Here is a 22,333-nt window from a genome sequence, read left to right on the forward strand (position 1 = left end):
GGGGGAAGGGTTATGGAGAGTGTGCTGGGATCAGGGAATGGGGATGGCTGTTCACTGGTTCCTCATGCAAGAACCAGAAGAGCAGAGATGTGCTTTGTGTGGAGAAGGGTTCCAGCCATGGAAGAATCCTCTGCTCCAAGTCTTGGCAGAATTCAGAGGGCTTTGTACAGAGTCTCCCATTGCAGAGAAGTGCTGACATGGTGATCACCCCACCTCCTTTAGCTCATGCAGCCTTCCCAAGTCCCTCTGTTCCCTGGGAACACTTCCCTGCTTTCCCAGTCCCCCTGGCTGGGGGGGTCGGTGTGTCTGCAGGAGGGAGTTCAGGGCCATGAAATGTCAGGGCTGTGAGGGCCGATGCAAAGCTCAGTATTCAGAGGTGTTGAAATATGAGATGATGAGGTGGTGAGGAAGGAGCCTGAGCTCAGCCCCTGCTCCCCTGGCCAGGACTGGGGGCAGCTCCTGCAGGGAGAAACCCTGGACATTGATCCCACAGCACAGGGACTGTAAAAATCTGCTCAGCCTCAAATGTGAGGAGGGCAAGTCACACTTTCATTTAAGTGAGAAATCATTTGCTGCTTAGACATTTGTATCTCCTGGGAGTGCTCTTTCTAAAGGAAAAATTACTCTTCCTGCTAATTAGTCTTGTATAACCATAATACTTGACAAGTTATTGTTTTATGTAACAGAAAACCACGAACATCATCACTTTCTCATTTTCTTGTGCTCTGTCTCAAAAAAAAAAAAAAAAAATCAGCCCTTCTGGATTCTTCCCTTTGCAGGCAAAATATTTTCCTTAAATAATTAATTTTGCTTATAGTTGATGTTTTCTCAGTGCTTGAGTCTTGGGTGAGTTTGGGGAGCATTGGTGTTTTGATCTATTCCCTGTTGTGCCAAGAAATCATGTGGGAAAATGGGAGATGGCAATGTGCAAATGTGAAAGAGCAGTCCCCTCCTCTGGGGTGCTTTGTGATCCACATCTCAGTAATGTACGGATGTGTTCCACATGGGAAGTAGCCACGTGTTATTTTGCTTTTCAGACACTTTGACATAGTAATTTTGGGCAATATTCTTTATTATGAAGTTGCTTTTAGCTAAATGATACAGTAAAATACTTTATTATTTCCTACAAATACTGAAAACTTAAAATATACATCACAGGCCTGACCTAGTTTTCAGGAGCACCTGTGAGAAGCAAGAGCACAAATGGGAAATGAAGGGACATTGTCTTCTGAATCATTTAAACTCTTGTGATTATCTCTCAAAGTCTGTGTGTGAAAAATTAAAACATGAACTCATTAAAGGCTGGGGAAGTAACAGCCACCCTGGTTTTAAGTGTATACACAACTTCAGGAACTTATTGAGTGTTTCAGGTACCTTCATCTCCCTCTGCAAAGCAGAAAAGTGATCACCTGTACTAAAGATCCCCTTAGTTGTTTATTTGGCATCTGTGTCTGTGCTTGGTGGGTGTTTTTGGGAGAAGGGACTCTCATTTCAGCCATTCTCTGGCTGCAGGTGTGTCTCTGGCACAGCAGGACTGACCAGGCTGGTCCTGTGGTTGCTGGTTAGGGGCTGCATTTGCTGCTCTTCAAGACAAGCACCATGTCATTATTTCTATTGTTATTTTTCCTTCTCATGCTCAGGTGCACTCTATTCTTGCAGGTCCCTTTTGGAGGAGAATGTCTGAGACACATCTCTGAGAGTTAAATGTAGTTTATTTATCTAAAGAAATAGTTCCCAGCTCCAAAGGGTACCTATGTAATCCCAGTAAGTTCTACAAGTTTGAACCGGGGTGAGGTCAGTTCCACACTGGCAGCAGTGTGAGCCTCACTGACTCCTGGTTTGCAGCACAGCAGCAGCAAGGATGAGCCAGAGCTCCAGTCCTGTTCTTAGTTGGGGTGGTGTCTCTGAAATGGGGTTACAGACATGATCTGCACTTCAGCATCACCAGCGGGGTGGGACAGCTGCCCTGAGTGCCTCTGTGGGGCTGGGATGTGGCTCTTGGAGGTGGGGATGGCTCCAGGCTACCCAGCAAATGCCCCCACAGAAGCATTTTTCTTACTGACCCAGAGCAGCCACAGGCTGGGGCTGTGGAGAGAAGCTGGGGATGAGCTGGGTGCTGCTGCTGGACCTCAGTGTCCTTTATTGCCTTTCTAGGCCAGCAACAAAGTGGAGGTGGACATGGAGAAGGCAGAGAGCCTGCGAGTGACCAGAGGAGACTTCTTTGCATCCTTGGAGAACGACATCAAACCAGTGAGTGGGCACTGTGGGACTGCAGGAGCAGGCACCCAGTGCAGTCAGTGGTGGGAGGGACGCTTCCTTTGGGTCACACAGCAGTAGTGCCCCGTGGGCTGGCATGTCCTGTGTTGTGAAAGTGGGGAGCTCTGAGCTCTCTGTGCCTCCTGCTGCCCAGAGAGTCATAAAGTGAACTAGAACAGGTAAAGAACAGCTGGGGGTTTCTCCTGGTCACAGCTTTCCCTTTTAGGCCACTTCAGTTCCTGGGTGACAGCTTTACCCTGGGCTGTAGGAGGAGGTTTAAGCCTCATTTCTGAGAATTGTCTCCACACAGTGTGGAGTCAGAGCCCACTGGTAACCTGCACTGACTAGAACTGCTTGTGAGGGCGTATGAAAAGATGATTCTGAACGTGCCTGGTCTCCAGCTGTGTTCAGCCCTCTGAGCTGGAATGCTGTGAGTCACCAGGGGCTGTGACTGTCTCACTTCAGCATCTTCCAGAGCCTTGCTCCTGGTCATTTTTGTTTAACTGTTTATTGGTTTTTCTGATGGGATGAAAAATTCTTTGGTAGAAGAAGTGTTCCCTCTCTTCTACAGGCCTTTGGAACCAACCAGGAAGACTATGCCAGCTACATCATGAATGGCATAATTAAGTGGGGGGACCCAGTGACGAGGGTGTTGGATGATGGGGAGCTGCTGGTGCAGCAGACCAAGAACAGTGACCGCACTCCCCTGGTCAGCGTCCTGCTGGAAGGTACAGCTGAGGGCAAACACCTGGAAAATCCCTCTGGACACTGCTCCTGCTCACCTCTGACATCCTGCCCCTGCAGGAAACACCTTGGGGGAGACATGGAATCGGGCTCTTAGTGTTTGCCTGGGTGGAACTGCTTTGGAACAGCAGAAAACTGCTCAGCCAAAGGGAATCCTGTGCTTGGAACAAAGGAGAAGGGAATGTACCCACTAAATAACCAAAATGTACCCAGTGAAGAACCTGAATTTGGCTGGTTTACAGTGGAGATGTCTCTAGCTGAGTCAGTTGCCTAAATTCTCTTTGAAATCACTGGAGAGCTCATCAGTGCTGAATTCAAACAGCCACATTTGAGTGTCCCTGTCAGTTAAGGGTGGATTCCTTCTATTCAGACTGTTAGTGCTTAAGTAGAGTTTTCAGATATTGGAAACTGGTTCCAGTATCTGTGTTACAGGTTTTGGATGAGAATTTGTTATATTGGAGTAGAATTTGTTACTTATCTCTTCCCTTTTTCCTTTCCCAAAGTCCAAAAAGATGTCTTACCACTGTTGCTTGTAGTATGTAGCTTTGGAATTAACCCTGAATAATTCTTTGTGTTAGTGTCCAGCAATTTCTTCTGTCCCTCCAAACTGATTCATGTTGGCTGCAAGGATTCAGGTGTGTCTTTGGTCTCTGAATTATCTTGGTGTGAATTCAGGCAAATAACAAATTGTCTTTGCCAGTGTTTCCCTGGTGTACCTGCTGCTGACTTGTTTGCCAAGGTGCCAGCAGAGATCATACTGATACAGGACATAAGCTCAAGAAATTTATCCTCAACACAAACTCACACATTTTGGTGCCATGACTGCTCCTACAGAAAGTGCAGTGTCCTCTTTTGTGTAGTGGCAAATCATTCTGTATATGCTCAAGTAGTTCCAATTAATTACCTTCATGTGGAGGACTGGGTTGCACCAGGAGTTAGTGTGTTCCTCCTGCAAGCAGGAAGAAAATTCATTTCACACTGCAGATGCCTCTGGATGGAATTCTGAACATACCCTGGGTATCATTCACACTGACCATTGTCAGAGCTGTTTTCTCCCTTGTTTATTCCTTGTTTGTCCTTTGCTTCAGGCCCCCCCCACAGTGGGAAGACTGCTTTAGCAGCAAAAATAGCAGAAGAATCCAACTTCCCCTTTATCAAGATCTGTTCTCCTGATAAGATGATTGGGTTTTCTGAAACAGCCAAGTGCCAGGCCATGAAGAAGGTATGTGTGTGATGACAGCCCAGCTCTGGGTTCTCTCCTAGAGGGAAAGGTGAATTACATTTGGGATGGTGTTTCTGCTCTCTCTAGGCCTGGAAATCCTGCATATATTTATTTATAAGGTTGGATGTATCACAGAATTGTAGAGTGGATGGGGTTGGGAGGGACTTTAAAGCCCACCCAGTGCCACCCTTGCCATGGCAGGGACACCTTCCACTGTCCCAGGCTGCTCCAAGCCCTGTCCAGCCTGGCCTTGGGCACTGCCAGGGATCCAGGGGCAGCCACAGCTGCTCTGGGCACCTGAGCCAGGGTCTGCCTACCCTGCCAGGGAACAATTCCTAATTCCCAATATCCCATCCATCCCTGCCCTCTGGCAGTTTGAAGCCATTCCCTCCTGTCCTGTCACGCCAGACTCCTGTCACAATGTTTATGTGGCACTGAGTGTCTCAGGGAAGGTTTCAAGTCTCAGTTCTGGTGTGTGATCCTGGCAAACTGCAGCAGAACAGATTTGGGATGAGCAGGTCTGGAGCTCTGCCTGTGGAGGGGGAGGCAGGAAGGGCTTAGGGCTGCACCTGTGGGAACAGATCCTGCCTGAGTGGGACTGGGACCCTTTCTGAGGTGGGGTCTTCAGTTAAACACGAGGTTTAGCAGCCTGGGGAGCCAGGGAATGTGAATGAGTCGAATATTTTCATTTCCTGGAGCAGCCCAGCACTTACTCTTCAGATGATTGGTATGAATGGAGCATGTGAGCTGAATGCTACTCTGATAACATTGGTGCAGGGTTGTAGAGTTTGTAAGGGAAGGAAGGTTCTTAGGAGAAGCAGTGGAGGTCCAGTTTGTGACTTGGATTCCAAAAGGAGCCTTTGGATTCACTGGAATCAGGGTTTGCTGGAGGCAGGGCTGCAACACCACTGCTGTCCTTAGTGCTGCCTCCTGCTCACACCCAGAGCTGTGCAGGACACTGCTGCTCCAGGCAGGGTGACTGGGGCTGAGATCCACACCTGAGCCAGTCCCTTCCCTCTGCCCGCTGCTGTTCTGGGCAGTGCCCAATATCCAGCCTGAGGAGAAGTGCTTCACAGCTGTGTTACAGCTGGGGAGCTTTTCTCTGTGTGTGTCACATTATCAGTGTTGCCCCAGCTCCAAAACCAGAGGAGTGGTGCTGGTTTCTCCCTGGCTTACAGTGAACCTCAGGGCAGCTGCTTGTTGCCAAGGGTAGGCGGTAAATGAATAAATAAACTAAATTTGTGGAGATGGCAGTGATTTATTGCCTGCAGGGAGCTTGATCTCTTGTTACCTACCTGTTTCATTCTCAGATTATTCCTCTCAGTGCTGCTGTGTTCAGCTGAACCCACATCAGCAGGCCCAGCTGTGGCTGTCACAGTCCTGTGGCTGAGGTTTAACACTGAGATATTTCACTGTTTTTCAGATCTTTGATGATGCCTACAAGTCCCAGCTCAGCTGTGTTGTTGTGGACGACATTGAGCGACTTTTAGGTGAGTCAGGAGGAGGGAGAGCTGTGCTGGCTGCTGCAGAAATATTGATATATTTACAATGTTGAAACATTACAAACTGGAAATTATCTGGAACCATTTACTTAAGGGGAATTGAACTGGTTTTGATACAGTGAAGCGGCTTAAATGTGCATCTGCTCCATGGACATTAAAATGTGTTTTTCCTTTCAGATTATGTCCCAATTGGACCTCGGTTCTCCAATCTGGTTTTGCAAGCCCTTCTGGTGCTGCTGAAGAAAGCCCCCCCACAGGTAAGGCAGGGTGCCCTGTTCCTGCAGGAATGGGACATGGGAGCTCTGTGGCTGCTGAGAGCTGCCAGTGCTGTTCATGCTTTGTCTGACTCAGCCACCTTAATCCAGCCTGCTGCTCTTCATTCACGTGGACCTTTCTAGGATAACCACAAGGGATTCAGCTTGAAATATCTAATTACGGGGGGCTGAATCTTCTGCAGTTAGTCCTAAAAATACAGACTAAGGAAACCAGTTTAACCTTCACCATGTAAAGCTGAATTGTGCCAGCTGCCTGCCCTCTGAGGAGCTGTTCAGGCCAGATCCACCCCTGGCTCAGCCACGTGCTCCCTCCCTATTTATAAATCAATTTCTGTGTAATCTGTGATTGTGGCTGTCAGGGGTTTAATTTGTTCTTAACTTGAAATATCAGGTGTTAATTACAATGATTGAGGGAAGCTTAAGATCTTGTCTCTCGTGCTGATCCTGTCTGTTTGCACTTTGTGTGTCAATGAGATTTAAGAACATCACAAGTGCTGAGGGTTCTGCAGCTCGTGCTGGGTGAGACAGGCAGGCTGAGACTCCTTTCTTGTTTGCCGTTCTCCTGTCCTTCACTGCCTTTCTGCTCTGTGTGTGAGAGATCTGCATGAATAAATAACATCGTAACAGGAACACCTTGAAAGTTGGTGTCAGGAAAAAGCAGAGAAGCACAGTCTGGGTGAAGTCAGTTTTTGTCATGTTTAATATCCTGGCACAGGAGGGTGTGCCTGAGTGTTGTTTTCATTAGAGAGTTTGGTGAAAAGACCTTTCAAATCCAGGACTTTGAACTAAATTGTAATGCCACAGGCCCTGAGTTCCCCGTGTGACTGTCAGCCTGGGAGAACAAAGATTTTCCCAACGAGCTTTCTAGGCCACGTGAAGTCTGTAGCACAACAGCATCCAAGTTTTATCACATGCTTGGAGCAGAGCAGCTGCCTGTGTGCAGCAGCACAGCCAGCCCTGGTCACCTCATCTCCTGCAGTCACTGACCTGTTCAGGCTGTTCCACAGTGCCAGGACATGGCTGCTCCCTGAATCAACAGGGAAAACAGAACTTGATTTGGTTCAGCTCTCAAAGGAACTTAAAGTATTCAATTGTCCATTTGCCCATTCATCCTGGATGTGTGCTGCTGCTGGGCTGCACTTTGGGTGGCACCTGGGGCTCCCAAGAACAGGACATGGGCTGCAGCTCACAGATATTTGCCAAGTTTGCACTTGTTGTAGAGATTTGTGCTCAGCAGGGTTTGAAATGCCCTGGGGGCTGGGAGACTCTGCCTTGACAGCCAATATTATGGTGACTTAAGCCATAAATTGTTGGAGGGTAGAAAGTGAGTTTGCTGAGGAAATGTCACTGGTTGATTGATCGTGTGGTTTTTTTTTTTTTTTTTGTGTCCAGTGTTGTCTTTGTGGGAATCAGGACATGGGGTGAGCTGGGCCCTTTGGTCTGCCCTGCTTTGGCAGTTCTGGGGACAGGGCTCTTCTTGGTGTGTTTGTAGTGAGTTCCCTGGGATAGCCATGCATGTAGGGATTCTGGGCATTTAAAAACCCAAAGCTGTGTGTAAGAAATAGGCCTTGTGCAGGAAAGGCCTTCTCTGCTGTGACAATGTACTGTTAAAAGGGTTGGATTTGGGCACAGAGACTCTTTGGGGATTTTGAACTCAGTGAGGAGCCCATGATGGAAATAATCCTGAGGTTAATCAACACCTCCCAAGTCCCCTCTGAGATTACAAGTTGCCTTGACGAGCAGTTTCTTTGGAGGCAATGGCTGATCTCAGGGGGTTGATGGAATTTGAGATGCAAAACAAGCTCTAAGTGCATGAGCAGCATCAGTGGGACTGAGCTGTGTGGGGACAAAGCACTGTGGATTTCTGTGGGACTGGGATCATGGTTTAGGATCAATCCTTATAAAAATGGGATGTCCTGGGACATCCCTGTGCTGAGAGAAATTCTTGGCAGGATGCTGGGGAGACAATACCCGTTTACCCTTTGCTTCAGTGTTCCACTCATGGGGGGCACCTGAAATACTGAGCTGATTTCAAAGAATCATTGGGTTGGGAGGGACCTTACAGCCCATCTCATTCCACCCCCTGCACTTCCAGAGATCCAGGGCTGCTTTGGGAGTTGCATTCCAGGCCTCCCCACCCTGACAGGGAAGAATTTGCTTCCAATATCCATCCATCCCTGCCCTCTGGCAGGGGGAAGCTGTTCTCCCTTGTCCTGTCACCACGGCTGCTGCCACTGCTGTGGCCTAGATTATGAATTCACTGGGGTGTCACGTCACTTGCAGGGATATTCTTGATGTGCAGGCAGCTCCCTGCAATCACTGCAGGCTCTGTGTGGAAGAGAAGCGTTTCTGGGATGAAATGTTATTAATTATGCATCGAGGTGTGTGTCTCTGTTGAATTGAAGCTGCCTCCCAGGCTCCACTCTTCTGAGGGAGGCTGGATTATTGGAACGTGGTGTGGGAAGGGCAAACACTTGAAGGTTCTGGTTTTCTTTTGAGTGTAAACACTTTAAATAAACTAGAAACCTCTCTGAGCTTGCTTTAAATTGCCAGTCACAGCTCCTGCTTGTGGTTCCACTCAGCAGTGTTATATAGTGCTATCTGTTACTGCTGCTTCAAGAGGACTGAAAACCATTCCATTTTGTTCAACATCTTTTTTTAAACCAATTAAAAATCTTTTCTGAAATGCCTTGAAGAGAAGAAAATAAACCATGTTCTCTTGGGTCTTTAATTCAATCAAGTTTGCCTGTGTTGTGCAGGAGCAGGGACTGGGGGATGGAAAGGCTGAAAAGGGCTGTCTCAGCAGGGAGCCGAGCAGGAGAAAAAGCCTTCCCTGAGAACTGAGCAGCAGCAGCTCCCAAAGCTGCTTCATCTACATGCAGAGTCACACGGGGCCTGGAGGCTCTCCCCAGCCCCACCGAGGTTCACATGTGCCTCCCTGCTGCTTCCCAACAATCGGCCTGGGCAGAGGGACCCTCAGCATCCCCCGTGAGCCAGAGCAGGCTGGGCAGGCTCAGGGAATGTCTGCCTGGGCAAGGTGCCCTCCAAGGGACCCCCACTCCTGGGCTGCCCTTCACTGCTCCCAGAGCCCCCAGCCCCTTCCCTCCAAGGGACCCCGACTCCTGGGGATGTCCTTCACTGCCCCCTCAGCCCCCAGCCCCTTCCCTCCAAGGGACCCCCACTCCTGGGGATGTCCTTCACTGCCCCCAGAGCTCCCAGCCCCACTTTCAAAGTGAGATTCATGCCTGGGGATGTCCCTCCATCACTCCCAGAGCCCCCAGCCCTTCTTCTTGAATGGAGACTCTCTCCAGGAGCTGCCCTTCCACTGCTCCCCAGCCCCTTTTCTCACTGGGACGCTGGAGGCTTTTGCCAATTGATGAAAGTTGCAGGGAAATAATCTCCTTGTTTGATGTAATCCCAGATCCATTCTTGATTCCACATCACTTGGTGTGAATTGGAAACAATTCCAGTTGCCAATGCTGTTATTTTTATGTGCACAAACCTGGGGAATTGTGTTTCTCCCTTTGCATGTGAGGAATTCCCAAGACCCCAAAGACAAGGATAAAGGTGTACAAGGGTCCTGGGCACAGTGAGCAGCTGGTGGGTGACAGAGGCACCTCAGTGTCACCTGTCCTGACTCCAACAGAGCTCAGGCTCCCCTTGCCAGGGGCTGGCTGGATTTGCTGCAATTCTGTAGCTGGGGGTGTTGGGGCTGCAGCTGCTCACAGCAGAGTCTGTGACTGTGTCATATTCTGGTTCCCCCTGGGCAAAGGTGTGCTGCCTGCTGTGGGAGAGGAATCCATCCTGGAAAATTTCATTGGTTCAAGAGGCTTCTGCAAGTCCCACAGTTCTGTGCATGAGAACATCCTTCAGGCAGGTAAAATCCCTGCAGCAGAGGGGTCAGCTCTGGGCTCACCCCTTTGCTAGAAGGCAGAAGGGCAGGACACACACCTCTGTTCTGACCCCCTGTCAGCACAGAGGGATCTTTGGCTCCAAGCTGGGGCACTTTGCCTAAAAATGGACAGGATGCATTAATGTCTAAGGCTGTGCCTGTGTCTGATCTCTGGTGATGGAAGAACTGGGCTGGAACAGCCCTGCTTGTGAATCTGACACCAAATCATCTTAAGCTGTTCCTCCTTCCTTGGTAGTTTACTCTCATGTTATGCCTGATTTTTATAAGTTTGGCTTGAATCCTGATTTTCTGTGGACTGAACACATGGCACATTGCCTTCACCATGGCTGCTGTAGAAATTAAGGATGAAAAAAGTGAATTTTTCTGAAAATGGCACCACGTTATCAATACATGGAAGCCTGTGCTATGTGCTCTGGGGTGACCCTGCTGGAGCAGAGAGTGGCACCATGGCCCCTTCCAGCCTGAGCCATCCTGGGATCCTGGAACAAGAAAATCAACAATAAATTCCAGGAAATCAGTGCAGAGGAGCTGGGTCAGGGCATCTTTTTCAGTTTGATGCCTTTTCCTGCTGCCTCCATAATTCCTGGGGCAAGCAGTTCTGCCCTGGGGGTTCTCACTTGTTTGTTTTGGATTGCCTGAAAAGTCTGAGGGGCTCGAGGGACTCCTTGGATTGCCTGAAAGTCTGAGGGGCTCAAGGGACTCCTGCCCTGCCTGTGCTGGGGTCACTCTGGCTGCTTTCCAGGGGTCAGGTTTAAAGGATGGGAGTGGAAGGCATAGCTTCTTCTGAGGAGAGCAGGGAAAAATCAGGATCTTTTGAGTGGAGCTGTTAAAAATTTGAAGTACTTTTGAGGAGTAGCCATCTGTTCTGAGGAGCTCCCAACTACGTCAGTGGTTCAGGGACCCTGGGAATAGAGTTTAACAGAGATATCTAAAAATTTCTCATGGATCTGCCCTCTGGGAACTCATCCTGGTGCTTTTCAACCTTGTTAAGCCTTTCCATTCTTAGCACTGTGCGTGCCTGAGTCCAGCTGAGCTGTTGGTGAGAGCAAACACCCTTTATTTCAGTTTATCTGATGTTTGAGAATTCCTCCTTGTGCTCCCTGGTTTCTGAAATGACAAGCAGCAGTCTCTCCCTCATCTCCTCTACACCACTGATGATTTTATAAACCTCTCTGTTTTTACCAAGGATCTATTTAGGGAAGTTGTTCCCTATTTCTGACCACCCTTGGTGCTTTCTTTGACTTCTCCAACTAAACAGAATCACAGAAACATGAAATGGTTTGGACTGGAAGGGACCTTAAAGCCCATCCAGTGCCACCCCTGCTGTGGGCAGGGACACCTTCCACTGTCCCAGGCTGCTCCAAGCCCCCTCCAACCTGGCCTTGGGCACTTCCAGGGATCCAGGGGCACCACAGCTGCTCTGGCCACCCTGTTCCAGGGCCTGCCCACCCTCACAGGAAACAATTCCTGTCCAATATCCCACCTACCCCTGCCCTCTGTCAGGGGCAAGCCATTCCCCCTTGTCCCCAGTCCCTCCCCAGCTCTCCTGGAGTCCCTTTAGGCACTGGAAGGTTCTCTAAGGTGTCCCCAGGCCCTTCCCTTCTCCAGGTGAACATCCCAGCTCAGCAGTGATGGATTTGAAGTTGTGTTTGGAGCAGGAAGGAACTCCTGGATTCACATGGCAGAATGGTGACCCTGTTTTGCTCTTTTCCTGTTCTGAATCTGTCCCAGGGGTCGCACACAGAGTGAGGCTGAGCTGGTGCTCCCACAGAATTCCCACAGGGACCAGTGCCAGTGGTTCCCTCAGTGGTCACAGGGCTTCAGAGCCCTTTCAGTGTGTGCAGCCATCTCCCACTGCCCCGCTGCCTTTGTGTGCAGCTGGCCCAGGGTGGCACTGGCTAGGCTGGCCACCACTGAACTGGTCCTTTAGGAAATGTTTGCTGGATGAGTCCAGAGCGTGGGCAGCTTTCCTGGGAGGAGGAATGTGTCATCTGGGCTCCAGCAGCTGGGAAGGAAGGGCTGATGGTGAGATCAGTCATGGACACCTGAAGTGCCAGCAGGTAAAACTCCCCTCACTGTGGCATTCCTGTGCTGCTTGTGTCCTTTCCTGATGAAGCTCCAAGCTAAATTCCATTTTTATTGTAATCAGGCACAGACTTCATTAATGTATGAGGGCAGCATCCCTCAGGCAGCCACTCTGAGGAAGTTATCCTCTTGATTGATGCCGGATCCGTGTGCCAGGCACTGTACACATGCTGGGAGCTATATTTGGGGAACAGACACTGCCTGGGTGCAGCTGAGCAGTTTTTTCCCTCTTAAATGCTCATAGTTCATGGGAAACTGTTATTAACACAGTCCCTTGCCCAAGCTGTTCAGGATTTTGAGAGTTCCATACATAATAAACAAGTTTTTAGGAGAACCACTTCTGAAGCAGATGGGTCTGGGTGTTCCAGCACTTGCAGGAGGGGCTGTTCTGTGTTTTGGAGGCCTCAGTTCTGGTCAGGAGCCTGTCCTTGGCTTCCTCTGTGCCCTGGTACCTCAGCTGTGCAGCAGTGAAGCTGTGGGAGGTGCCTGGCATGTGTATGGATGGTTGTGTGTCTTGGTCTGAACAGCCAGGTGTCTGCTAAGGAATGCAGAAGCCTCCCTTAAAGTGGAAAATGTAAACCCCCTCCCTCCAAATTATTATAATTTTGAAATTAAGAGGTTCTCAGGCAAAGATATGGGAATAGAAATAACAGTTCTTTACTAGGAAAGTTAAAAATACAAATGAAATAATACAAACAAAAAACCCCTGCCAGAGTCAGAACATGCCCTGACCCCCTGTGGGTCAGGGAGGTGTCTCAGCCCCATCCCAGGGGGACTCAGCCCTCCTGCAGTGCCAGCTGTGCTTCTGCTGGAGCAGGATCCTGCACAAGGGGGGAGTTTTCCTTGGAGCTCCAGGGCTGGGGGAGATGGGCCTGGGCTCCTCTGGGAATGCAGTGGGAAGAAAGCTGCTCCTCTGGGAATGCAGGGGGAAGGAAGCTGCTCCTCTGGGAATGCAGGGGGAAGAAAGCTGCTCCTCTGGGAATGCAGGGGGAAGGAAGCTGCTCCTCTGGGAATGCAGGGGAAGGAAGCTGCTCCTCTGGGAATGCAGGGGGCAAAGGCTGCTGTGCTGTTCCCAGGTCAGATTGGATCCAGGTAGGAATGTTTGGCTCCTCCCCTGGGTGCAGCATCTCCCCATGGATGATGGAATTTTCTCAGCCAAGCAGGGACACTCAGTGGCCATGGACAGCAGAAATCTCCTGGAGGGAGGATTGCTTGTGGAAGAGATAAAGAAAACTGCCCAAAGAACAGCAGGGACCTGCCCCAGCTCTGACAGATGGCCATGGATACACACCCAGCCACATCTTGCAACCTAGGACATTAGGATTCCTTGGCTAAGGGAGCAGGAATTCTCCTTTGTTGAGTTTCAGTATCTGCAACATCAGCCACAGCAGCACCACAGCAGGAGCAAGAGCTCCTTGAGGAGAGGCTGGTGAGGAAATAGAGAGCAATGAAAGCAAAGGCAGAGCTGAGATCAAATGTTCCCAGTCAGTTCTGGCTAATCCCTGGGTGCTCCTGGAGCTGTTCTGCTGCCCTGCCAGGGGATCTCAGCAGGCTGAGGCACCTCTGAGCCCTGTCCTTGGGAGCAGATATCTCTGTTTGGGCCACACCTGTGGGCTCAGAAGCAGGACATGGTTCAGGTGTTATGGGGGCTCATCTCACACAGCTTCCAGGCCAATGTTTACACCCTGTTTTACCAACCCTTTCTGTAGTGGAAAGCTGCTGGAATTTTGTCTTTGTGCAGGCAAGAAGCTTTTCTGCTGCTGAGCATCTCTTACTCCTCTTGGTCTATGCAGTGTTTTAGCTGGAAATCTCCCATGGGGGTGTCCCTGTCAATGGCAAGGCACGGGACAAGAAGATCTTAGGGTCCCTTCAACCCAAACCATTCCATGATTCCATGGTTCCTTGAAGATGGGCCCCCAGTGGGGCTTCCTGAATCCCTGTGGGAGTGAGGATCAAACTCCTTTCACTTTCCCTGCACTGAGTGTGTTGGGATTTCATCTTGCCAGGCAGATCTCCTGATTTGGCTCAAACTTGTAAAATGCTGTAATATTTTCCTGGCCTTGCTGGACCATCAAAAAGGAAACAAATCCTGTGCAGTTGTAAAGCTGTGGCTGTGCAGGATGTGATGGGAGCAGCACCTGTGGAATGGGGCAGAAATACCATGGAGTGGCTGTGTTACTGTTTCCTGAGGACACTGTGCCCTTCCCCAGGTGACCTGCAGGCAGTGTTGGACCCTCAGCCCTGAAACATCCCACTGCAGTTCTAAAGCTGCATTTCCAGTTCAGGAATTGTCTGCTTTTCCCCCCATTTTCTCTTTTCCAAAGAAGTGGCTGAGTGGTGCTGTGATTCCTCTGAGCTGCACAGGGGATTCACACAGGGGGGGCAGCACAGTGTCCCCTGCAGAGCCCTGTGTGACACTGGTGACCTGGGACATGCTCTGGTTCCACCTGCCTGACGTTCCTTCCCTTTGCTCTCTTGGACTAAAACCAAACTTGGAGTGAGCACTGGAGCTTCCTCCCAGCTCAGGACCTTGCTCAGTGTCCAACACCTGGAGCAGGAGCAGAATCTGTTCAGTGAGTGCAGGGAACAGACCCTGTGCAGATGCACTGTGCATCAAAGATGTATTTAAATAGGTTTTCATCCTCTGTCAAGGGAATGCAAAGCAGTCACAGGATTCATTATGGAAATAGATTTTAGGGTTTGGTTTTGTTTTTATAATGAATAAGTTTTGTGTCATTAAGTTGAAATATAGAACTTGCACAGAATCACAGAATATCCTGAGTGGGAAGGGACCCCCAAGGATCATCAAATCCAGCTCCTGCCCCTGCACAAACACCCCAAAATCCCACCCTGTGCATACCTGGGAGTGGTGTCCAAATGCTTCTGGAGCTCTGGCAGCCTTGGGGCTGTGCCCATCTCCTGGGGAGCCTGGGTAGTGTCCAGCACCCTCTAAGTGGGCACTGGACATTCCCTTCACTGCTGGAGCCTCAGCCAAACTCTTTGGACAGCAAAAGAGGGGGGTCCTTGGCCAGCCAGGCCCCTCCCAGCTCCCTGTATACTGGGACAGAAAAGGGACTGATGACCCACCTGACAATCCCAGCAGCTCCTTCTATCAGCCAGTATTGATCAGTGTCCAAACCCTGCACAGGAAATGCAAATAGCAGTGGAAAGGGCTCTGCAAGGTGAACAAACAGCAGTGGATTTGCATTTGCAGCTGATGTTTTCCACAACTTGCTCTATTATTCATAAACCCTGTTACTGCCTGGGCTGACTCAGGCTTGCTCTGTGCACTCTGGGTTGGGAATTGGAGGCTGCTGGAGTGGGACTGTCCTGTGCAGCTGCAGGGGGGACTCAGGGACTCACAACAGCCTCTGCTCAAAAGCCTGAGCTGGAAATCCACTGGAACTGCCTGTGCAGGAGCAGGGAATTCACTGTACCCACAGATTCCTAAAGACAGGCCGTTCCCCCGAGAAGTCATTTGTAATTCAGCTTTTGGGAGTGGGAGTTTGCTCAGGCTTTTAAATTTAATGAGGATCCAGCTATTTATAATGATGGGTTCAGAAGGAGCTGTGAGTGTGGTGGGGCTTTGTGCACCACAATTCTTGGACCCTGTTGGTGGCATTGCTCCGAGAGCTGATCCTGCTCTCCTGTGGCTGCTGTTGGCGACTTCAATTACTGACAGATTTAATCCCATTAATTTTGTTTGAAGTAGGTTTTTAAATGGCCATTTCCCATTCATCATTTGGAGTTAGCTGAACCTTCCCCAGGCTGGTTCTCTCCAGTTTTTCCTTTCCTGACTCTGGCTCCCTTGCCTGGGCAGGGCCGCAAGCTCCTGATCATCGGGACCACGAGCCGCAAGGATGTCCTGCAGGAGATGGAGATGCTGAATGCCTTCAGCACCACCATCCACGTGCCCAACATTGCCACGGGGGAGCAGCTCATGGAGGCTTTAGAGGTGAGGAAAAGTTCAAGGATGACAAAAGACTCAAAACTTGCTGGAAATGAGGGATTCTGCAGTAGCTGTGTCTGGTAACACCCATCCCGCTTGTCATTGTGTCATAACGTAGCAGTTCTGAGGCTTTTCAGTTTGCTTTTTAATGAATTAAATTAAGGCAAAATTAGAGAACAGTAGGTCTGGGGAAGGGTTTGTGGTCTGGATTGAAACATTCCAAGGGCAGGGAAGTGGGTAATGAGTATAATTGTGGCACTTAAACTGAATGTGCCTGGAGGTGCTGAGCTCTGAATTGGAACAGCATCAGCTGAAGGTGTTTGGTGCTGAGGATTTATAAATTCCTTATAAATTCCTGCCTTCAGTGTCCCCTTGTTCTGTGCCCTAGTGGGAGTTGTGGTGAGTACTGAAAGCTGTTAAAATAAACTGAACAGGCAAATCTTTGGTGTCATTGGCAAACTTGTCCCAGTGTGGTGTCACTGGAGCCTGAGAGACACAGACACTCCTGCAGCAGGTGTGGAAACTCCCTGTGGCGTGACCCATTGTTTCCTTGTAGACTCTGGTCTGGAGAAGACCTGGAGTGCAGCATAAAAGCACAGCACTAACTGTTGGATAAGGGATATTATGGAAAAAAACATGAGGGAATCAAAGAAAATTTTTTTTGTGTTTTGACTTGTCTAAGATACATTGCAACACATTTTCCTTCTCAGCTAGTAAAAGCTTCTAGCTTCCCATTCCCTTTCTCCCAAGGTAGGTACCATTATGCCTACTCTCAGTCTCCTGATGTTGATTTTTTAAAATGATTTTCCCCCCAGCTCCTGGGTAACTTCAAAGACAAGGAGCGCAGCACGATTGCACAGAACGTCAAAGGGAAGCCGGTGTGGATCGGGATCAAGAAGCTGCTGATGCTGATAGAAATGTCCTTACAGGTAGGAATGGTTCTGGGGAGGAAGGGCTGCAGCCCTAGAGCAGTCCTGGAGGTTCCCTTCTCTGCAGAGCCTTGGTGTTGGTGGGAGCCTTTGCACTGGTTTAATTGGGAAAAGAGTTGCAGTGAGGGGAAATGTTCAGAACAAAGAAATCACTGCATCTTGGTCCACAGAGATCTTTAAATCCCCCCTCGTGCCCATGGGCTCTTCAGAGCTGCACTTCAGAGCATCTGCCTATGGGAGGGGCTGGATTAACTCACCTTTCATGGAATTTCTTTTCTCCACCCAGCATGTTAAGATTGCAGATAGCAATCACCTCAGTTTTTTTTTTTTTTTAAAGACGAAGGTGCCTGTGCAGGTGTATGTGCTCTTTCCCTGAAGAAGATAAATCTGTCAGGCTGTTCAGCTGCTCTTCTCTTTATTTACCACTTTCAGCACTTTAAAGAAAATAATTGCAGAGGGTAGAACTATGCAGCTCTGAGCCCTCCCCCGCAGCAGCACCCATGCCTGGAGCCAGCCAGCAAGCTCATGCTCATGCTGACACGGGCTGAGGGTGCAGCCCTAATCCTCCCCTGACATCCCAGTGCTCCCCCAGCCCCCCCTCTGCTGCCATCAAATGGATTTAGTGCAGCTGAGTGAGCTGTTCTCAGATCTTCCTCGCAGAGGCAGGGCAGAAGTGAAGAGACTTGTAGTTCAGAGCAGACGAGTCGTGCAGCCCTCTGTTCACTCCTCACAATTCTGTTAAAACTTGCTCAGCACTAAGGATATGCTCTGACTGCATGTCACCTCAGGGAATAAAGTCATTTATCTAGATTACTTTTTCCTCTTCTTCCTTGGCTTTTAATTCCATACCTAGAGGCAAGTCAGTAAGTCATTGCTCACATGTATTAAATGTATTTCAGGGGTGCTGCCTTCAGGGGCTGCCGGGCTCTGCCGTACTCCTGCTCCTGAGCCCTGACAATGGCTCCCTTCTTGTGGCACAGGACATGCTCCTGTGCTGCTTTCTTGGTTGTTTCCAAAGCTGAAGGTGGAGGTTCTGTAAGTCATGGGCAGTTCTGAGTTCTGAGGTGGGAATGCTGACCCCAGCTCTGTTCCCAGCCTGGCCCCTGTGCCTGTTCTGCTCCTGGGGGGCAGTTCTGGGCACCACAGTAGGGATGGAAAGGAATTAGAGAGTGTCCACAGGAGGGACCTGAAGATGGTGAAGGGTGTGGAGGTGAAGCCATGGGAGGAGCAGCTGAGGTCACTTGTTCAGCTGGAGCAGAGGAGGCTGAGGGCAGAATTCAGTGGGGCTGCAGCTCCTCCTGAGGGAAAGCTCCAATCTCTGCTCTGGGACAGGGACAGGAGCCAGGGAGTGGCTGGAGCTGTGCCAGGGGGGTTTAGATTGGATATTGGGGAAAGATTCTTCCCCCAGAGGGTGCTGGCACTGCCCAGACTCCCCAGGGAATGGTCCCAGCCCTGAGGCTGCCAGAGCTCCAGGAATGTTTGGACAGCTCTGCCAGGGATGCCCAGGGTGGGATGTTGGGGTGTCTGGGCAGGGCCAGGGGTTGGACTGGATAATCCCTGTGGGTCCCTTCCCACTGAGGACGTTCCATGATTCTGTGACACAGAATTCTCACTCTGCCTGAGGCTCTGCAGGCAAGCTGCTCTTGGGCATTAATATTTTTCAGCAGACCATTGTTGTGTAGGTGAGCCCAGGACCAGCCAGGCAGAGCTGGGACTGTGCCCTTTATCCCACACTGAACATCAGGCATGAACTGCTGCCACTGTCCCTAGAGCCACTGAGGGTGTCCCTTTGCTGCCCGTGGAGGGTTGGCAGCAGGGTGGTTCCTGCTCTGGCACTGGCTTCAGGTGGTTGTGTAACAGCAGAGGTAACAGCATATGGCAGCTAAATATGAACAGCTCTGTTCCAAAAGGTCTGAGGTGTTTCCATGACTCCATCTGCTGAAGTGCTATAAATACAGGAGAGCAGTGCAGGCTCTCAGTGAGCAGAGCTGGGATCAGGGCACTGGAACCCACAGAGAACCCAACAATCACAACCAGGAAATAACAAAGGTCCAGCCACAGAGTTCTGTTAAACACCCAACAGGACCTGACACAGTTAGACAAATCTCTTCACCCTTAGAAAACCTGTTCTAAAGCCACCAGCTGGAATTCAAACTTGCCAAGGCCATTGTTCTGTTCCCCAAATGGGAGATGCTGCCTCCCACCCCTCTCCACCTGGACACCAAGGCACTGAGTCCATAACCTGCACTGGCTCCTGGGGAGACACAGCATTTACCTGCACACACAGCTCCTTTCCAAAAGACTACAGCTAGCAGCTGAAAGGCCACAAAAACTCAACTGGATCAAATTTTGTATTAAAAATGCAGGCACAAACCCCAGAGGCTGATCTGCTTGGGAAGGAGCAGAAGCCAGTGGAGCACAGGGGCAGCAGGGTCAGGACTCCTGGACATAACCTCTGGTGCTCTGTGACACGGGAAATGCTGCTGCCAGACTTGGGGGAAGATTCTCTGGAACAGCAGCCTGGGGACTGAGCCTGTGACAGAGCCATGGGGTCAGAGCAGAACCCTGTGGGTGGGGAAGACTCAGGACCCTTTGCCAGGTGAGGGTCCTGTGCTGGGTCTGGCCGTGTGGATTGACCTGTGGATGCCCCAGAGGCAGGGGATGTGCAGGTGATCAGTTCAGGGTTCATGTGCCAGCTCCTGTGCCAGCTGCCTTCAGCCTTTCTGACAGAACCACAGAGTCACTGAGGTGGGAAGAGCCCTCCAAGTGTTCCCTCAGTACTGCCAAGGGCACCACTGACGGTGTCCCCAAGTGCCACATCCCCCACAGGAAGGGGAGACTGGCACAGTGACAGGTGAGCTTTTCCTTGTAGCCAGCTGGGAGAGGTTGTGGAGAAGATTCAGGCTGGAGGGACCCTACAGACAGCCTCTCTCTGCTCTCCTGTTGGGTGGTCTCAGAGCTCCTCTCAGTCCCTGGGTATTTCACATTCCAGACACTCTGCTGGGGGGGGGGTTCACCTTTCTTCTCTTCCTGGACCCTGATTATTGCCAGTGCTCTTTGCTGGTTAAACCCCAGATGAAATGCTCAGTGGGCCTCAGTAAGTTCCTCTAAATCTTCTTGTTTCAGTGAATTTATTTTTCTGATCTAAAAGTAGCTCAGCAGTTGGTACTGAGGAACTGGCCTTGCTCTCCTATCTCATAACCATGGGAGATTTTACATTTTTAGGCTTTTCTTAGCACAAAGGAGAAATTCTTGCTGGCTCTTTCTCCCCTGCATTGCTGGGACACTGTTGTTGGTTTAGGATTTCTTTTCTTCTGAGCTGTTTTTGAAGGCATTTCTGTTGCCCTCCATTGCAGCAGTCAGAATTTTAAATAGATGGCTTCTTCACATCTGGGATGGCAAGAAATTTTCCTTGAGGGGTGTAAAATGGATGTGATGAGATGTGATGGAGGAGTTCCTGACCCACTGTGGCCTCACTGGTGGGAGGCCAGGGCACAGGCTGGCACTGCTTCCCCACTGCAAGGATGAGTCCCAGTTTTATGTTTAAAGCAGAGGCTTGCCTGTGTATTGCCAATGGGTGATGGAGCTGGGAATCTCACACCAGGTGCCTTCACAGCTCCATGTGCTGGGTGTTCCCAGAGTGAATCCCCTGTGTTGTGAAGATACAGCTGGTGATGGAATTTGCAGAGGGAACACAAGTTGGAGTTCATAGGACACAAGAACTTTTGGAATACAACATCAGGATTCTGAGAACCAGCAGCCTCTGATTTCTAAATGTTTATAGTCCTCACTCACTGTATTTTGGTGCAAATCTAAGGAAGATTTCCCTGGAGTCATTCCATGAGAGGATCAGCAATCCTGTGCACCAGCACAGGGGACAGATCCAGCTACAGCTGGTGGCCTCCAGCAGCAGCTGGGGTGTCTCCTGAGCAGCTGGGGTGTCTCCTGAGCACTTGGGTTTCTCCTGAGCACTTGGGTGTCTCCTGAGCAGTCTTTCCCTGCTGTCCCTGCTGTGTCACGATTTGAATTGTGATTCAAATATTCTTGATAGCTTTTGATAAAGAAGGAAAGTCATGAGATACAAGATGTCAGTGGCTACACCTTGGTGCTCGGGAGGTTTAGGGTGAGCAGTAGGAAGAATCTCTTTGCTGGGAGGGTGGCACAGCTGAGAGCCAGGTATCCCAGGAGATGGAGGATGGCCACGTTTGAGCATGAACCCTCCCTGGTTAAGCAGGGATGGGAGCCCAGGGATGGAAATCCCCATTCCTGTTGTCCCTGTCCCTGTCCTAGGGGAGGCAGGGCTGCTCCCTGGGGCTGTTCCTGCTTGATGGATGCACAGCACTCACTCGTGCTGCCCCTTCTGGAGCCTTGTGCTGGCTCAGGTTTGAGCTGCCCCTGCCCTGCCCTGGTGCTGCTGCAGCTCGTGGGGGAAAGGAGCCCTCAGAACATCCTCAGTCCCTTTCCCCCTGTTGGAATTGTTGCCCCAGTTCTGGGAGGGGCTGGATGTGAGCAGATTAGGGTGGGCCTGGCTGGAATTGGCAGCAGGGTGTGGGTGTGAGGTGCCATGGGAACAGGGGCTGTGTGTGCTCCCATCTCCTGCCCTGTGACACCCACAGCCTTTTCTCGGGGTGCAGGGCTGAGCCTGCCCTGGCAGCTCCAGAACTCCTGCACAGCCAGGCTGGTCCCTGCTGAGGCCAGGACCAGGCAAAGCAAACACAGCTCCAGCAGCCTTTGTGGCCCCAGGTCTGTTCTCTGTGACAGTGACAGGACCCAGGGCATGGCTGGAGCTGGGCCAGGCCAGGTCAGGTTGGATCTCAGGAAAGGTTCTTCCCCCAGGGGTGCTGGCACTGCCCAGGCTCCCCAGGGCATGGTCCCAGCCCTGAGGCTGCCAGAGCTCCAGGAGCTCCCAGGGGGGATTGTTGGGGTGTCTGTGCAGGGCCAGGGGCTGAACTCCATGATCCTTGTGGGTCCTGTCCAACTCAGGACATCCCATAATTCTGTACTTTCCTTTGTGGCTGGCACTAATGGGATCTGTTTGGTTTGGTGTTTAGATGGATCCTGAGTACCGGGTGAAGAAGTTCTTGGCTCTTCTGAGAGAAGAAGGAACGTAAGTACTTTTATTTTAAAGCAGTGTTTAAATTCTCCTTTCTGCTCAGAAATGAGCTGCTCTGAGAGGAGCCTGCAGTGGGGTGGATCTGCTCTCATTGTTGGCCCCTCTGTATTGTCAGAGCTGTATCACATCAGTTCTTAGAGCAATTTGGGAGGGGGGAGGTCCTGAAGGTTTGGGAACCTGCATGCCTGAATTCTCTGCTTTTCTGAATTTACCTTTGACTTTTAAAGTGTCCATGAGATACTGGGCCAAAGTTTACCTTTCTTTAACTAAAGTAAATCAAAAGAGCTTCTGCTTGAGTTAAAATCCAGCTGTTTATCTAAAATCTGGAATTTTGGTTTCTTGTGT

General features: G+C 50.3%; 1 protein-coding gene across 2 annotated transcripts in view; it reads left to right on the forward strand.

Annotated features, from left to right (window-relative positions):
- NSF (N-ethylmaleimide sensitive factor, vesicle fusing ATPase) overlaps window positions 1-22,333 on the forward strand; it is a 77,898-nt gene that overhangs the window by 53,883 nt on the left and 1,682 nt on the right. For both annotated transcript variants that reach the window (XM_021539885.2, XM_021539884.2), the window contains exons 13-20: window positions 2,155-2,250; window positions 2,828-2,984; window positions 4,089-4,222; window positions 5,646-5,712; window positions 5,902-5,981; window positions 15,818-15,952; window positions 16,762-16,875; window positions 21,927-21,982. In XM_021539885.2, coding sequence (XP_021395560.1) covers window positions 2,155-2,250; window positions 2,828-2,984; window positions 4,089-4,222; window positions 5,646-5,712; window positions 5,902-5,981; window positions 15,818-15,952; window positions 16,762-16,875; window positions 21,927-21,982 — 839 coding nt within the window. The remainder of the gene's footprint in view (window positions 1-2,154; window positions 2,251-2,827; window positions 2,985-4,088; window positions 4,223-5,645; window positions 5,713-5,901; window positions 5,982-15,817; window positions 15,953-16,761; window positions 16,876-21,926; window positions 21,983-22,333) is intronic.

The sequence above is a fragment of the Lonchura striata genome, chromosome 25, assembly GCF_046129695.1.
Source record: "Lonchura striata isolate bLonStr1 chromosome 25, bLonStr1.mat, whole genome shotgun sequence".
Classification (NCBI taxonomy): Eukaryota; Metazoa; Chordata; class Aves; order Passeriformes; family Estrildidae; genus Lonchura; species Lonchura striata.